Consider the following 17,259-nt stretch of genomic DNA (forward strand, 5'->3'; position numbering starts at 1 on the left):
ATATACCGTTATTTAATCATCAGACAAACGTACCGTACTGGTTGCCGCAACTTTGGATACACCAAAACCAGGTACTTCATATCTGTGAAAAGGCAAAGTATGCACTCTTGATCAATTCTAGAATTCATTCATACATTTATGTGTCATTCAGAATTGCCAGTCAATATGTGTTCTACAAGGACCCGCAGTCATCATCCACCTTTCATTTGATACCTTATTAACTAAATTATATTCTACATAGTTCTATAGTAACACCAATCCGTAGGAACTATTTTATTTTAACTATGTACTACTTTCTTATACGTTCTTTTTGTCAGCAGGTCCGAATTCTGAGTGGTTCTGTACCTTCTGCTAGTCCAGACTGCATACTAAAAGAATTTACACACAAACCTTGTTGGGAAAGTGCCACATGCATCCATGCCCGCTCTATGTAAATCTTTCTACTTTTTTGGAGACATTCAAATGAAAGAAAACTAAATGAGGAGAAAAATTAAAGAAGAGAAAAATACTTCAAAACATTAAAAATATCAACTTATTTCATACCTGGAGTTTATCATTTAAAAAATCTATTTCACGACTCCCCCTTTTATAAAAGCAGTAGCAAAACACAAAACAATGGAATAAAAACATGAGCAAAACACAAAACAATGGAATAAAAACATGAGCAAAACACAAAAAAAAACTGTTTCCCCTGCAGAATACGAATCAAAACAAGCTACTTCTTTCAGAGCTTAGCATACTCTGTAAAGGGTTTGAAATCCTTATATAGTGCACAATTTGCAAAGTTTCTTCAGAGAAGGTATTGAAAAAATTAGAATCGTTTACAAAAAATGTATATACGTATTGTATACGTTTCAGTAAGGTTTTTCGGCCTTTTCCTTATTTTTTTAATTTGTGAGCTGCAAAGATTACAATTAGATAGTATCCAAAAATGTTAAACAACGACTTCATCATAAAGTGGGTCTTTATTATGACTTTTTTCTAATATCAAACACAAATTTTGCAAACCTTTAAATATTTGCGTTTTATCATACCTTTTTCATCAAATAAATAATTACAAATAAGTTACCAAAGCAATAATTTTAACATAACTCGCAGTTTAGATAAAACAAACTATTTCTGTTGGGAGTGTACTTTTCGACGGTGCCGAGTAAAACTCGTATGCACATTCAGTCGACGGAATTTAAAGGAGAAGGAAACCAAAAAAAAAAATTTGGATAAATTAATAGAAAATTATTATATAAATATATTTTTAACAACGTTTGTATTAAAAAAGTGTACCGTTATGAAATAAATCAATATTTTACAATTATCAATTTTGAAATTCCCGCCTCCATGTAGGCAGCCATTATTGTTTTAGCCCTGACGTCACTCCTACGGTTCCGGTTTACCTGTTCCAGCATCTGAAACTTTGCAAAACTAATTCTATTTACACACGTACCGCGATGGAAAACGGAAATATCCAAAATCAGATGGGTCTTGTTGCTTACAACTTCGAACCTGAGCTCACTGTTCAAGAACTTGAAGATCGAAATAGAGCTGCATTAGCATCTTCTGAAGCTGTAGTTCAGACATTGGATGAATGGTGCGAGTGTGGGAACTGTCAGGAAATGCCGTCCCTTGAAGAAAATGTTTGTTGTAGGGTATCAGATTTGGTGCTACCGAACTTGGAAGACCACAACTGCATTACCATGCACCATAGTTATGACACCTTAATTTTAAATTCCGATGTATTAGCACTGGCTTACATTCAGATGATGATGTACAAGGGACAGCAAGGCCGAGCGCCGGAAGAATTGAGCAACAGGTGAATTTTTGGACATTTTAAAAGTTTTATTAACCAGAATTAAATAAAAAGGTTTCCTTTCAAACTAACTTATATCTGGTTGTCTGCACAAATAATAGACACAGAGACAATTTATTTAAAAAAATATTGGGGGGGGGGGGGGGGGGGGTAGGGTGAGGTGGTCCTTCAAAAATTTTAATATTGTCATTTCCCATTAAGTACACGTCGATTAATAATGAGTTTGAACACTGCCTACTATAAATTGAAATTGTTCTCTCACTATGAGACAAAAAAAAAAGTGAATTACAAAAAAATCTATTTTTTTTTTCTTTTTTTTTTCAAAGTTTTCACCAACAAATGCAAACTTGAACAGGAACCATGAGTCAGAGTGGGTCAACTGAACTTGGAACTGTATACACCGAATGTGACTATTATTAATGTCAGCATAACTTTCATTCTATTGAAAAGAAAATATAATATTTGCTCCGATTTTTCGAGTGTCTTTAAGTGGAATGATACTATATAAAAAAGATGCTGTATGACTGCCATGAGACAACTCTCCACAAGAGACCAAAATGACACAGAAATTAATAAAATGTATTTTTGAATGTCATAACCACAATCCCTTTCTATTCTTCTTTGAATATGACTTCCTGAAATCAACAAATTTGTACTAATATATAAGACATATATCAAGCACCACCTCTTGAGCAGAATCAGCCTGCCTTTCCCCGAGTTAAGTGGTTTCTGGTTGCAGTCTTGTTTTCGATGTTTTATTTTGAGGACTGCTGTTTGCCTAGTCGTCAAATGCTCAATGTTGGGAGACTTTTTCATAATTAATGCCCAATGTCTTTTGGACAGATAGAATGACAGATGGAGTAAAGTGGTTACTATATATATCTTTTCTCATCTTTGGTGACCATGTGAAATAAATTAAACTACATGCATTATTGTCAGTTCTGTTGAAATTTGGATAAATCCATTTTTTCCAAAATCTATCATATATTTGATGCTTTCATTTTCATTTGTATATTTTATTACAGACAATCCCGTCTTGTTGCTTACAGACAATTCATTTGTTGGATGCTTAAAGGAGAAAAACTTGGAAAAGGAAGAAGGGTGGTAATTCCTTCTTGTGTTGTCAAAGACATTAGAGATTCCTTCCCAGAGAACAACAATGATTATACAGGATTTCAAGCTGCTATAGATGTGAGAGAACTGTTTTGTTGAAATGTTTTAAAATCATAATGACAAAGGATTTGCAAAGAAACACAAAAATTATACATGAATGTGATAGTTTTGTATGAAGCTAATAATATATTGTTAATTATATAAACTTGTATAAACTGTTGCCTTTGAATAATTATTAAAAACTACTGCATTTATATATGCACCTGTCCGGAGCCTGTTGTTTAGTGGTAGTCTTTTGTTGGTGTAGTTCATATGTGTTTTTTTACTTTTAGTGGTCTAAAACCAATGTCTCTATTCATACAAGAGTGCACACGCTGAAATGTCTCGCCTTCTTTACTTATCATTGATATTATGTTGAGTCCTAAATATAAAGCTTTATTACTCTGAGCAATGACAATGAGGTCAAGGTCAAATAAAACCTGCATGACTGACATATAGATCATAAAATATTTCCATACACCAAATATAGTTGACCTATTGCATATAGTATTAGAAAAAAAGACCAAAAACTCAAAAACTTAACTTTGACCCCTGAACCATAAAAATGAGGTCAAGGTCAGATGACACCTGTCAGCTAGACATGTACACCTTACAATCATTCCATTCACCAAATATAGTAGACCTATTGCATATAGTACAAATGTAGTATAAGAAAAACCGACCAAAACACAAAAACTTAACTATAACCACTGAACCATGAAAATGAGGTCAAGGTCAGATGACACCTGCCAGTTGGACATGTACACCTCACAGTCCTTCCATACACCGAATATACTAGACCTACTGCTTACAGTATCTGAAATATGGACTTGACCACCAAAACTTAACCTTGTTCACTGATCCATGAAATGAGGTCGAGGTCCAGTGAAAACTGTCTGACAGGCATGAGGACCTTGCAAGGTACGCACATACCAAATATAGTTATCCTATTACTTATAATAAGAGAGAATTTAACATTACAAAAAATCTTAACTTTTTTTTCAAGTAGTCACTGAACCATGAAAATGAGGTCAAGGACATTGGACATGTGACTGACAGAAAGTTCGTAACATGAGGCATCTATATACAAAGTATGAAGTCTTCCGCCTTCTAAAATATAAAGCTTTTAAGAAGTTAGCTAATGCCGCCGCCGGATCACTATGTACACCAAACAATCATCATAATCATTACATAAACAAAATGTAGTTATCCTTTAAGCTGTGTAGAGATTGAAGAAAACAACTGAATATACTAATGATATAATTCACCAAAAAACATACATACAATCAAACTCCCCCCCCCCCCTTTCACCTAACAACCAAACTATATGCAAGATATGATTTGCAGCAGGCCAAGTTTACGAGCATATTACATCCACGCCAGGGACTTACAACCTTACGACTTTTCAAGGTGCGCCAGAGGGTTGCATCCTGTACTGCAAATCATGTTCTGCTTAAATTATATGCAAGTATTTGATAAAGCCAAAATGAAATAGAAAATATGGAAATTCGTAAGTACAAAATGTATGTATGTCATTTGGGAAGGCATAAATTTATTTTTTTAAAGAAAAACATGTGTATAATGATCATTGTAATCACATTAACATACATCATGTACATGAACAGTATATATCTATTATCAAATTACTTTAACCAAACCCTCTGGTATGAAACTCGAGGTCAAGTTAATCCTTATATTCATAATAAAACTGAAATATTCATTATTCATTGTTGAAAGTGACATTAAACACCAAAAATTAAATCAATCATTCCAAAAAAAAAACCCTCACCAGAACATTATATGATTTCATACCATGCTGCATGTATGAACTGAATGACAAATTTATCATGTTTGTACAAATGTACAGTGCTGGGAAAAAAGATGCTTGCATGATACAAAAAAATACCCCCAGTAAAATGGTTGTTTCATATTTATATCAAGAAAAATATTCAACTGGATTTTTCAAATCGAGAAAAATGTTTCTGAATCAATGCAGATTTTGAGGGAACAGGCAAAGGAGCAATATTTCCTTCCTGTGCCCTTTCCTTTACTGGCAGTGTCATTGTTTCTTTTTGAACCAACACGTTTTCGATCATAGCAAATACCCACTGATAATTTTTGTTATTAAACACTGGCTTTGCCACCCATTGCCCAGTTGCCTTTGGACAAACCAATTTGTATGCTTTTTCACCATCTTTGTTGACCTTTTGACCACGATTTTGGTTAAGATTATGATCAATTACCGCCAAAGCAGTACGTGTCCACATTTGATCATTATCGAATTCCTGGCGTTTTGGTGTATATTTCAGCAACAGACTGTGAAAAACTTCTAAATTTCCTGTATGACAAAATTCATTTAGCTGACGAATGTCCTTTCTCAAACGCTTGTCCAACACTACTTCCTTTAATGCCTTATGGGCTTTTGAATCTTTTACAAGCCATTTTTTAGTGTCAGACACTTCAGGTTCAATTGGTGTGTGAGCACATTGCTTGAAGAATTTACCCTCAAAAGAGTGTATATCAACAGTATGATTTACAATGGAAATCCAGCTTTCTTCCAAAATGTCCTTATCTCCACCACAATTACTGGCACACCACCACAAATGATTACAAATAGATTTCATCCAATGGTTTAAATCTTCGCAACCTTTACCTTTAGCCTTCAATGTTAGCTTTTTTTTAATCGATTTGCACAAGTGCCAAACATCAAACTGATGTTGCACTTCCGGAAATTCCTTCTTCATGATGCTTCTTATCTGAACATGCCGATCCGTAGCTAACACCTCAATCCTGAACCCCATGTCAAGCAGAAGAGTCATGCATCTTCGAAAACCTTCAACTTCCATTTTTGAAGATGACCCAGTTTCAGTAACCTTGACAACAACAAATGTAATAATGCGTTGGGTTTCAATATCAAGTAGAGAATAAGTGCAATACTTTGCACTAAAACCTGGTGAATCACACCTTCCATCACCTGCTAGCCGTATCTGGCGATTTTGTTCTTTGATTTTCTTTAACTCTACTTCTTGCAGTAAGGACCACGTGTGTTGAACAACAGGCATTAAATATTGTCTTTGAATTTTGTTGTAGGTGGTGTGTGAAATATATTGTAAGTTACAAAATTCTGCAAACTGTGATATGTGGCTGTATGTTTGACCACAGAATAATGTTGCAGCACTAACTAATAAATTTCCAACTGGCATCTTGCCAAGGAATGGTTGTGAACTCCATTTTACAACTATGTGTCCACTGGTACAATTGGCAGTGATGGTTATTACAGTTCCATTGGACAAGTCTTTAACAATGTCATCTGGATCAACCGGACATTCACAAATGTTGCATTTTAATTTGTTGATTAAAGTGTCAATTGCACTTTCAAATACAATAAATTTGTTTTCTTTAATTAACTTCTGCTCTTCGGTGTAGCATGTTGAAATGTCATTTTCAAAATTGTCTGAATCGGACTCTACCTGGTCAACACTTAGACTGTAATCAACATCTTCTGGATCATCCTCTTGTGTCAAACTTACAAATGACTCATCCAAAATATGTACAGGAGTAAAAATTGGTTCTACTGCACATTTTTGAAAATCAGTTTTTAAAGGAGTAGAAGAAATGAAGATTGGTTTGTCTTTTTTAGCAGGTGTTTCACTAGAACTGGCATGTTGAATTTCTGAAGACGTATCTACCTCTGCTTTAGATTTTGAGTAGCTATGATCAAAAACCAATACATTTTCATCTCCTTTAATTTTTCTGCATACTTCACATGGATGTCCACAAGGAAGAATTTCTGGTATGGTCAATAAAGGTAATTTATCATGTTGTTCAGCATGAACAGGAACATTCTACAATAAATAAAATAAAATCATGTTATTTTTTTTAATCAGCATACATTTAATGCCCCTACAGAAAAACTAGAGTTGACACACTTTTTACACGAGTTCAATGTGAGATAAACTCTTTCAGACAGACATGTACGTGGTTGTCGTTTGTTTATGTGTTACATATTTGTTTTTCTTTCCTTTTTTTATATAAATAAGGCCGTTAGTTTTCTTGTTTGAATTGTTTTACATTGTCATTTCAGGGCCTTTTATAGCTGACTATGCGGTATGAGCTGTGCTCATGGTTGAAGGCTTTACGGTGACCTATGGTTGTTAATTTCTGTGTCATTTTGGTCTCTTGTGGAGAGTTGTCTCATTGGCAATCATACCATATCTTCTTTTTTATATGTAGGCCATACAATCATTCCATACACCAAATTTAGTTAACCTATTGCTAAAAGTATCTCAGAAACAGACCTCATAAAGAAATTGAAATTTGACCAATGAACCATGAAAGTTCAACTGACACCTACCAGACAGACATACACACCATACAATATTCCATACACCACAAATAGTACAAATCAGAGAAATTAAGCATTGACCAATTGCAATGAACCATGACAATAAGTTCAAGGCCAGATGACACATGTCAGTTGGACATGTACACCTTACAATCATTCCATACACCAAACATGCCAAATATAAAAGACCTATTGCTTATAGTATCTGAGATAGACTTGACCTAGAAAACTTCACCTTGTTCACTGACCCATGAAATGAGTTTGAGGTCAATATGAAAACTGACAGAAATGAGAACCTTGCAAGGATTCAGATAGAAAAATATGCAATGGGGGACCAAACAACACATGAATTCACTAATGGCTATAGTGCATGAGTAAATTATCAGTGTTTTTCAGTTATGTATTGAATATTTTATCATATTTTAATTCTTGGATTTTATGGAATCTGAACTATAATGATTAAATTACAGGTTTTTTATGGCATAATTCTGGTAGGAATCTTGATAATAATGGAAATGGGATTTTCCCAGATTATGACGATGTAAAAAAGTTTTTTAAAATAAAATTTATTTTCAGCATGTAATAGGAAACATACATATTATATTAATATTTGGCCAAATTGCAATATTGACATACATAGAATAAAGGATGGAAACAGAGAATGTGTCAAAGAGACAACAACCCGACCAAAATTTACATAACAACTCAATGCCACCAATGGGTCTTCAACGTGAGAAATCCAGCATCCAGAGGCAGGCTTCAGCAGACCACGAAACATTAATTTATACTATGTACTGATTAAAATTTTCTTAGCCATGATTACCTGAAGAAGACTTTAACTGTTAAAAAATACATGTATATGTCATATATTACATGTATCTTCATTGTAAGAAGTTACAGTAGATACATTTAATCACTAAAGCTACCTTACCCTTAAATTTAATATATATTATAAACCTATATTACCCTACAATCTTAGGCTATTTGAATGGTTTGAATTAATTGCTGTTTGTGATTTGTTGTATCAAAGGCATAATTCACAGAGTTACATATAATGCAATGTTACTCATATAAATGTAGCAAATATTTTATTGTCTTTTTTATTTATCAGTACTTATAGCAATTATAGGCCCAAATCATAATCATTGTGAGACAAGACAGAATACAATTGCTGTTACATGTATACTGTCATATATGATTAAATATATGCCATATAACATGATTAAAAGAAATGATATTTGACCCAGAAAATATATACAAGTACAAATGTATATGACTACATGTTCATGTTACCACAAGAAGTTATGATAATTCATTAACCTCCTCTCACAAAAAATACTGTTGTTTTTGAGTCGATATTATATTTTAATTATTTAGTCATATAGGTGACTCTACAATTATTGAAATCAGTTTGTGAACATAAATCTCCTTTATCATGAAGGGAGACAGGAGCTCTTGGTTGATATATTTAGATGTCCAGGGCCTACTTTGATTCGCCCAACTCAGGTAGCAAAGTGTTAATGCGCATGTGCGTACCTCTACCGAATCGAAGTGAAAACTTTCATCGAGTTAACTCTAAAAATGGACGCTAAATAATAATTTTCGTTGTATTAACGACTATGTACATATATAATTATAACATAACTCAGGAACTAATTAGAATTTACCCTTCTTAAATTGTTCCTGCATTAAATTTCACAGAAACTCAGTGAACCGGTCTGTAGATTTTCGATTTTTATCAAGCGTTTAATTTAAATTAGCAACATATTTCATGTACGGTAGTAATAAATTCACGAAAAGCCTATCCATTACTGCATTAGTTGTCGTATATATGACATTTCGTAATAAATTTTCATTTCATTCTTAGAAAACTAAACGAAGTAACCAAATTTAGTTTTTTTTTATATTATTAAACAAAGTCATTACTGACAGTCTTTACACATGAAAAATGTCTATAAATGACAAAATACAGTTGAAAAATAAATTTCTTTTACTAACCGTTTTTTTATGCTGCATTTAAAAACAAAGTCTGTCATTGTAGCATAATCTTCTTTATTTTTATTTTTGACACCCTTTTGAAACTCTACTAATCCTACCACAGGGGCGGATGCAGGAATTTTTGAAAGGGGGGGTGCTAACCCAGGGCAAAGGGGGGGGTGCAAAACATATGTCCCGATACAAATGCATTGATCGACAAAAATAAAGGGGGGGTGCGCACCTCCGGAACCCCCCCTGGATCCGCCACTGTACCACAACCCAGGGTTGATGTCGAATTAACTCGGGTAGGTTCAAAAGGTAAAACTCGAGGGGTTCGATTGTCAGTCGAGTAAACTCAACAGACTATACTAACCCCAGTTGGACGATAAGTAGGCCGCGATGAAAATATTAATAAAATATACACAAATTACCTCAAATGAAATATCATCTGACTGTTGAGGATGAACTGCAGTTGAACTTTTGAACTTCTTTGGTTTTGTTGCTTTACTGTCTGTACTTTCTGACAATGTCCTTTTGTTGGAACTTTTTTCCTTGGTGTTTACAAAGGCAGTTACACTACTTCTGAGCTGAAATAATCAAAAAGCTTTTTTTTTTACAAAAATAAAGAAAAAGTGTTCCTGTACTTAACACTTCATGCAGTGTACACTTACGACTTTATGTACAGTACATGAAACAACTTTTTTTAACATATATATACAAAACATGATAGAAATCAATAAAAGCTAATTAGATGCATCACATGTATTTCACAAATTATTTTTTTTCACCAAGATACATTGTACCTGATTTACAATGTGTTTCAATGCTTCACATAGCATTGAGTAGATATTGTGAGCCCCAAAACATGTTGTGTTTACTGCATTTTACAGTGAAACCTGTCTTAACTACAAAATGTAGCTAGTTTTAACCGAATCATAAATAAACAAAGAATGTAAACATATAGTCAGCATCACATTTTTCTGTGTTTAACCCTCTTTTTGCCAGATTCAAATTTCAAACAACGTTACGTACGCCACAATACATGTAGTTTAGGACGTTCACAGTATTTTGTTTCATTTTCAAAATTCAAAATGCACAATGTGACGTCTTTAAAATTACAATTCAGACAATTTGATTTGTTTTAAAAAAGTACACAAATTAAGAAATTGCTACATTACATATTCAAATTTTACTTTATATCATTTATGAGGAAGTTTATTTCAGAAACAGCTTTGTAATCATAAAAATTAAAACCAGTGATTTTGTCATTGAAAAGGACATATGTGATCGTGTGGCAAGCTATCAGTGATGGACACATTTGTCCGTGTGGCAGCAAGAGGGTTAAGAAATCTTTGTAACTGTGTCACCAACGGGGAAAGCAGGTCTATAACCGCTCCACTCTGTCCGTCAAAGACAGTGGCGGATCCAGGGGGGGGGGGTTCCGGGGGTGCGCACCCCCCCTTTGCCCTGGGTGCCCTGGGTTAGCACCCCCCTTTCGAAAATTCCTGCATCCGCCCCTGAAAGAGACGCTAAATAATGTGTTGTGTGTGACACAGGATTTTATGAAAATTTTAAGTGTGAACTTCGATGGCGGATCCAGGGGGGGGGGGGGGGGGGGTCCGGGGGTTGGAACCCCCCTTTTTTCAGGATGATCAATGAATTTGAATGGGGACATATAGTTGGAACCGCCCCTTTGTCTGGGGTTAGGAACCCTCTTTTTAAAATGGCTGGATCCGCCCCTGCCCTTTCACGAGATCACCCCCACTTTTTGGTGGGATTCGTTTAGTTTTCTATGTTGTGTTTAGTGTACTCTTTGTCTGTTTCCTTTTTAGGCATGGCTTTGTCAGTTTATTTTTACTTATGAGTTTGAATGTCCCTTTGGTATCTTTCGCCCCTCTTTAACTTTCAGGTGACATCATTGGGTCATAAAAAATAATTCATAATTGGTGTATATATATATATGTACAGTTACAAAGTTATGTGATATGCTTACAAATATCCCCTAAAGTACAACATCCCGAGTGTAGAAATTCAGTACTCAGCCTCCCCCTTTTTTGTATCCTCCACATATGTGTTCATGTGTCCTGTGTGCACTATAGTCTTTCCCCTATAATGCTATATTTTATCTGTAGGACCATAAGCATGTGAAGAAACAAGACTGACAGAAAAACAAGTAAATTCTCATAATTACCTGTGCCTTCCGTCTCTTCTCCTGAAATATTTTGGTAGAAGTCCTTTCCTTTTGACGATCAGCTACACCAGGGCCAGGTTTTACTAAGGTTGGAACTGCTCCAGGCTTCAGTGTGAGTCTTCCAGATTTAAACCCCAGGGATTCAGCCATCAGATTCCTTTCAAAACAATCTTGTTCAAAATGTTCCTCACAAACAACTCTGCCTTTACTCCACACAAAAGTTTCGATTTTCAGTTTATCATTGCGCAAATGATCTATCCAAAGTTTGCAGAGTTTACGTTTCTCGCTAGATTTTAACGGATCTGGTATTTCAAAAAAGCTCTTCCCACACTTTCCTCTTTCATTTACACAATTGATAGCTTGACAAGACGGCATAATATCGTATTGTTGAAAGAAAAATTTGATGAATATGGTTGCTTCTGGTTAGACCGGAACAGTAGGGATGACGTGGCAAATTTCAACTTCTGTACTCTCCAATACAGAAGAGCTCCTCAAAATGTCGATCTCCAGTAATTGGCGGGAAATTTAAAATTTTTATATTTAAACTAACGGGTTTGACATTTCTGAGCATAATTTTGAATAACTTTAAACAGTAAACCTTATTATTAACAATAATTCTTTCAACTGAGCTAAAAAAAAAATTTGGGTTTCCTTCTCCTTTAATAATCTTATATGACACTTTCCTTTCTCTCGTTGTTAGATAAAAGGGGGATAGTTCAGATAAAAGAAAACTGCAATTCAACTTGGTAATACTTCCTTTTCCTTAACGTGTGAATCCCGCATCAGTGAAGAACGTTGTCTTTAGTTATTGTTTGTCATATCGCAATATCCGCCTCCATCCCCACCCCCTTAGTAAAGAATTGCGTGTTAATCTTACCAATTTTACAGTTTAAGAATATTGCAATATCACTACAGTAACAGTTATGTATTGTCTGATTTCGCTATGGTTCCCCATTTGACATTTTTATTGTTGAAAACGGCATTGAAAATCATCCCTTTATCCTCGGTTGCTATAAGACGCTTTTCCTTTACAGTTGTTGCTAGGGTGCTCTCGTCGAGGTCCGCTTTCCTAGTATAAATAGTAGGTAGCTTCTTGGTAATATAAATTCCCAGCTTCGGGTTAGGTTGATAGGTGTTGAAATTCATTGTATGTCATACTTTTGTTTATTATTATTTGTTAGAATAGCGTAAACTGTTCGACTCTCGAAATTTTGGATTGCTCTTCAAATCCCAGGAAACTGGTACTAACCCGAGGACAAAAAATATTAAAACGCCCCCCGCCCGCTTACACTAAGAAGAATAAGAAGATGTGGCCTGATTGCCATTGAGGCAACTCTTCTCCAGAGACTAACTAACATAGAAATTAATATAAACAACTATAGTTCGCAGTACAAGCACCAACAATCAGCAAAACCCATACCCCATAGTCAGCTTTAAAAAGGCCCCGAAAAGACAAGTGCAAAACAATTCAAAAGGAGAAAACTAACAGCCTGATTTATGTACATGTACAAAACAATGAACGCAAAACAAATATGATACATACAGCATCCAACGACAACAACCGAATTACAGGCTCCTGACTTGGGACAGGCGCGCCCTCTTTCTTGGCCGATTTTTTTTCTCTCCAAAAGTTGTATAGAGGAGGGATCAATATACCGTTATTTAATCATCAGACAAACGTACCGTACTGGTTGCCGCAACTTTGGATACACCAAAACCAGGTACTTCATATCTGTGAAAAGGCAAAGTATGCACTCTTGATCAATTCTAGAATTCATTCATACATTTATGTGTCATTCAGAATTGCCAGTCAATATGTGTTCTACAAGGACCCGCAGTCATCATCCACCTTTCATTTGATACCTTATTAACTAAATTATATTCTACATAGTTCTATAGTAACACCAATCCGTAGGAACTATTTTATTTTAACTATGTACTACTTTCTTATACGTTCTTTTTGTCAGCAGGTCCGAATTCTGAGTGGTTCTGTACCTTCTGCTAGTCCAGACTGCATACTAAAAGAATTTACACACAAACCTTGTTGGGAAAGTGCCACATGCATCCATGCCCGCTCTATGTAAATCTTTCTACTTTTTTGGAGACATTCAAATGAAAGAAAACTAAATGAGGAGAAAAATTAAAGAAGAGAAAAATACTTCAAAACATTAAAAATATCAACTTATTTCATACCTGGAGTTTATCATTTAAAAAATCTATTTCACGACTCCCCCTTTTATAAAAGCAGTAGCAAAACACAAAACAATGGAATAAAAACATGAGCAAAACACAAAACAATGGAATAAAAACATGAGCAAAACACAAAAAAAAACTGTTTCCCCTGCAGAATACGAATCAAAACAAGCTACTTCTTTCAGAGCTTAGCATACTCTGTAAAGGGTTTGAAATCCTTATATAGTGCACAATTTGCAAAGTTTCTTCAGAGAAGGTATTGAAAAAATTAGAATCGTTTACAAAAAATGTATATACGTATTGTATACGTTTCAGTAAGGTTTTTCGGCCTTTTCCTTATTTTTTTAATTTGTGAGCTGCAAAGATTACAATTAGATAGTATCCAAAAATGTTAAACAACGACTTCATCATAAAGTGGGTCTTTATTATGACTTTTTTCTAATATCAAACACAAATTTTGCAAACCTTTAAATATTTGCGTTTTATCATACCTTTTTCATCAAATAAATAATTACAAATAAGTTACCAAAGCAATAATTTTAACATAACTCGCAGTTTAGATAAAACAAACTATTTCTGTTGGGAGTGTACTTTTCGACGGTGCTGAGTAAAACTCGTATGCACATTCAGTCGACGGAATTTAATAATCTTATATGACACTTTCCTTTCTCTCGTTGTTAGATAAAAGGGGGATAGTTCAGATAAAAGAAAACTGCAATTCAACTTGGTAATACTTCCTTTTCCTTAACGTGTGAATCCCGCATCAGTGAAGAACGTTGTCTTTAGTTATTGTTTGTCATATCGCAATATCCGCCTCCATCCCCACCCCCTTAGTAAAGAATTGCGTGTTAATCTTACCAATTTTACAGTTTAAGAATATTGCAATATCACTACAGTAACAGTTATGTATTGTCTGATTTCGCTATGGTTCCCCATTTGACATTTTTATTGTTGAAAACGGCATTGAAAATCATCCCTTTATCCTCGGTTGCTATAAGACGCTTTTCCTTTACAGTTGTTGCTAGGGTGCTCTCGTCGAGGTCCGCTTTCCTAGTATAAATAGTAGGTAGCTTCTTGGTAATATAAATTCCCAGCTTCGGGATAGGTTGATAGGTGTTGAAATTCATTGTATGTCATACTTTTTTTATTATTATTTGTTAGAATAGCGTAAACTGTTTGACTCTCGAAATTTTGGATTGCTTTTCAAATCCCAGGAAACTGGTACTAACCCGAGGACAAAAAATATTAAAACGCCCCCCGCCCGCTTACACTAAGAAGAATAAGAAGATGTGGCCTGATTGCCATTGAGGCAACTCTTCTCCAGAGACTAACTAACATAGAAATTAATATAAACAACTATAGTTCGCAGTACAAGCACCAACAATCAGCAAAACCCATACCCCATAGTCAGCTTTAAAAAGGCCCCGAAAAGACAAGTGCAAAACAATTCAAAAGGAGAAAACTAACAGCCTGATTTATGTACATGTACAAAACAATGAACACAAAACAAATATGATACATACAGCATCCAACGACAACAACCGAATTACAGGCTCCTGACTTGGGACAGGCGCGCCCTCTTTCTTGGCCGATTTTTTTTCTCTCCAAAAGTTGTATAGAGGAGGGATCAATATACCGTTATTTAATCATCAGACAAACGTACCGTACTGGTTACCGCAACTTTGGATACACCAAAACCAGGTACTTCATATCTGTGAAAAGGCAAAGTATGCACTCTTGATCAATTCTAGAATTCATTCATACATTTATGTGTCATTCAGAATTGCCAGTCAATATGTGTTCTACAAGGACCCGCAGTCATCATCCACCTTTCATTTGATACCTTATTAACTAAATTATATTCTACATAGTTCTATAGTAACACCAATCCGTAGGAACTATTTTATTTTAACTATGTACTACTTTCTTATACGTTCTTTTTGTCAGCAGGTCCGAATTCTGAGTGGTTCTGTACCTTCTGCTAGTCCAGACTGCATACTAAAAGAATTTACACACAAACCTTGTTGGGAAAGTGCCACATGCATCCATGCCCGCTCTATGTAAATCTTTCTACTTTTTTGGAGACATTCAAATGAAAGAAAACTAAATGAGGAGAAAAATTAAAGAAGAGAAAAATACTTCAAAACATTAAAAATATCAACTTATTTCATACCTGGAGTTTATCATTTAAAAAATCTATTTCACGACTCCCCTTTTATAAAAGCAATAGCAAAACACAAAACAATGGAATAAAAACATGAGCAAAACACAAAACAATGGAATAAAAACATGAGCAAAACACAAAAAAAAACTGTTTCCCCTGCAGAATACGAATCAAAACAAGCTACTTCTTTCAGAGCTTAGCATACTCTGTAAAGGGTTTGAAATCCTTATATAGTGCACAATTTGCAAAGTTTCTTCAGAGAAGGTATTGAAAAAATTAGAATCGTTTACAAAAAATGTATATACGTATTGTATACGTTTCAGTAAGGTTTTTCGGCCTTTTCCTTATTTTTTTAATTTGTGAGCTGCAAAGATTACAATTAGATAGTATCCAAAAATGTTAAACAACGACTTCATCATAAAGTGGGTCTTTATTATGACTTTTTTCTAATATCAAACACAAATTTTGCAAACCTTTAAATATTTGCGTTTTATCATACCTTTTTCATCAAATAAATAATTACAAATAAGTTACCAAAGCAATAATTTTAACATAACTCGCAGTTTAGATAAAACAAACTATTTCTGTTGGGAGTGTACTTTTCGACGGTGCTGAGTAAAACTCGTATGCACATTCAGTCGACGGAATTTAATAATCTTATATGACACTTTCCTTTCTCTCGTTGTTAGATAAAAGGGGGATAGTTCAGATAAAAGAAAACTGCAATTCAACTTGGTAATACTTCCTTTTCCTTAACGTGTGAATCCCGCATCAGTGAAGAACGTTGTCTTTAGTTATTGTTTGTCATATCGCAATATCCGTCTCCATCCCCACCCCCTTAGTAAAGAATTGCGTGTTAATCTTACCAATTTTACAGTTTAAGAATATTGCAATATCACTACAGTAACAGTTATGTATTGTCTGATTTCGCTATGGTTCCCCATTTGACATTTTTATTGTTGAAAACGGCATTGAAAATCATCCCTTTATCCTCGGTTGCTATAAGACGCTTTTCCTTTACAGTTGTTGCTAGGGTGCTCTCGTCGAGGTCCGCTTTCCTAGTATTAATAGTAGGTAGCTTCTCGGTAATATAAATTCCCAGCTTCGGGTTAGGTTGATAGGTGTTGAAATTCATTGTATGTCATACTTTTTTTATTATTATTTGTTAGAATAGCGTAAACTGTTTGACTCTCGAAATTTTGGATTGCTTTTCAAATCCCAGGAAACTGGTACTAACCCGAGGACAAAAAATATTAAAACGCCCCCCGCCCGCTTACACTAAGAAGAATAAGAAGATGTGGCCTGATTGCCATTGAGGCAACTCTTCTCCAGAGACTAACTAACATAGAAATTAATATAAACAACTATAGTTCGCAGTACAAGCACCAACAATCAGCAAAACCCATACCCCATAGTCAGCTTTAAAAAGGCCC

The 17,259-nt window shown here is 34.7% G+C and overlaps 2 protein-coding genes across 2 annotated transcripts; one reads left to right on the forward strand and one right to left on the reverse strand.

Moving 5' to 3' along the window:
- Positions 1-1,204: 1,204 nt before the first annotated feature.
- LOC134697399 (P2X purinoceptor 7-like) lies at positions 1,205-3,136 on the forward strand. Its single transcript, XM_063559659.1, has 2 exons — positions 1,205-1,807; positions 2,830-3,136. The coding sequence occupies exons 1-2, from the start codon at positions 1,446-1,448 to the stop codon at positions 3,014-3,016; spliced, it is 549 nt and encodes a 182-aa protein (XP_063415729.1). The 5' UTR covers positions 1,205-1,445; the 3' UTR covers positions 3,017-3,136.
- Positions 3,137-4,871: 1,735 nt separating this feature from the next.
- On the reverse strand, positions 4,872-12,058 carry LOC134697397 (uncharacterized). Its single transcript, XM_063559658.1, has 3 exons — positions 11,470-12,058; positions 9,710-9,865; positions 4,872-6,801 (listed from the first exon to the last, which is right to left on the reverse strand). Exons 1-3 carry the CDS (start codon positions 11,842-11,844, stop codon positions 4,906-4,908), a joined length of 2,427 nt encoding a protein of 808 aa, XP_063415728.1. The 5' UTR covers positions 11,845-12,058; the 3' UTR covers positions 4,872-4,905.
- Positions 12,059-17,259: the final 5,201 nt, after the last annotated feature.

The sequence above is a fragment of the Mytilus trossulus genome, chromosome 14 (assembly GCF_036588685.1).
Source record: "Mytilus trossulus isolate FHL-02 chromosome 14, PNRI_Mtr1.1.1.hap1, whole genome shotgun sequence".
NCBI classification, from domain to species: Eukaryota; Metazoa; Mollusca; class Bivalvia; order Mytilida; family Mytilidae; genus Mytilus; species Mytilus trossulus.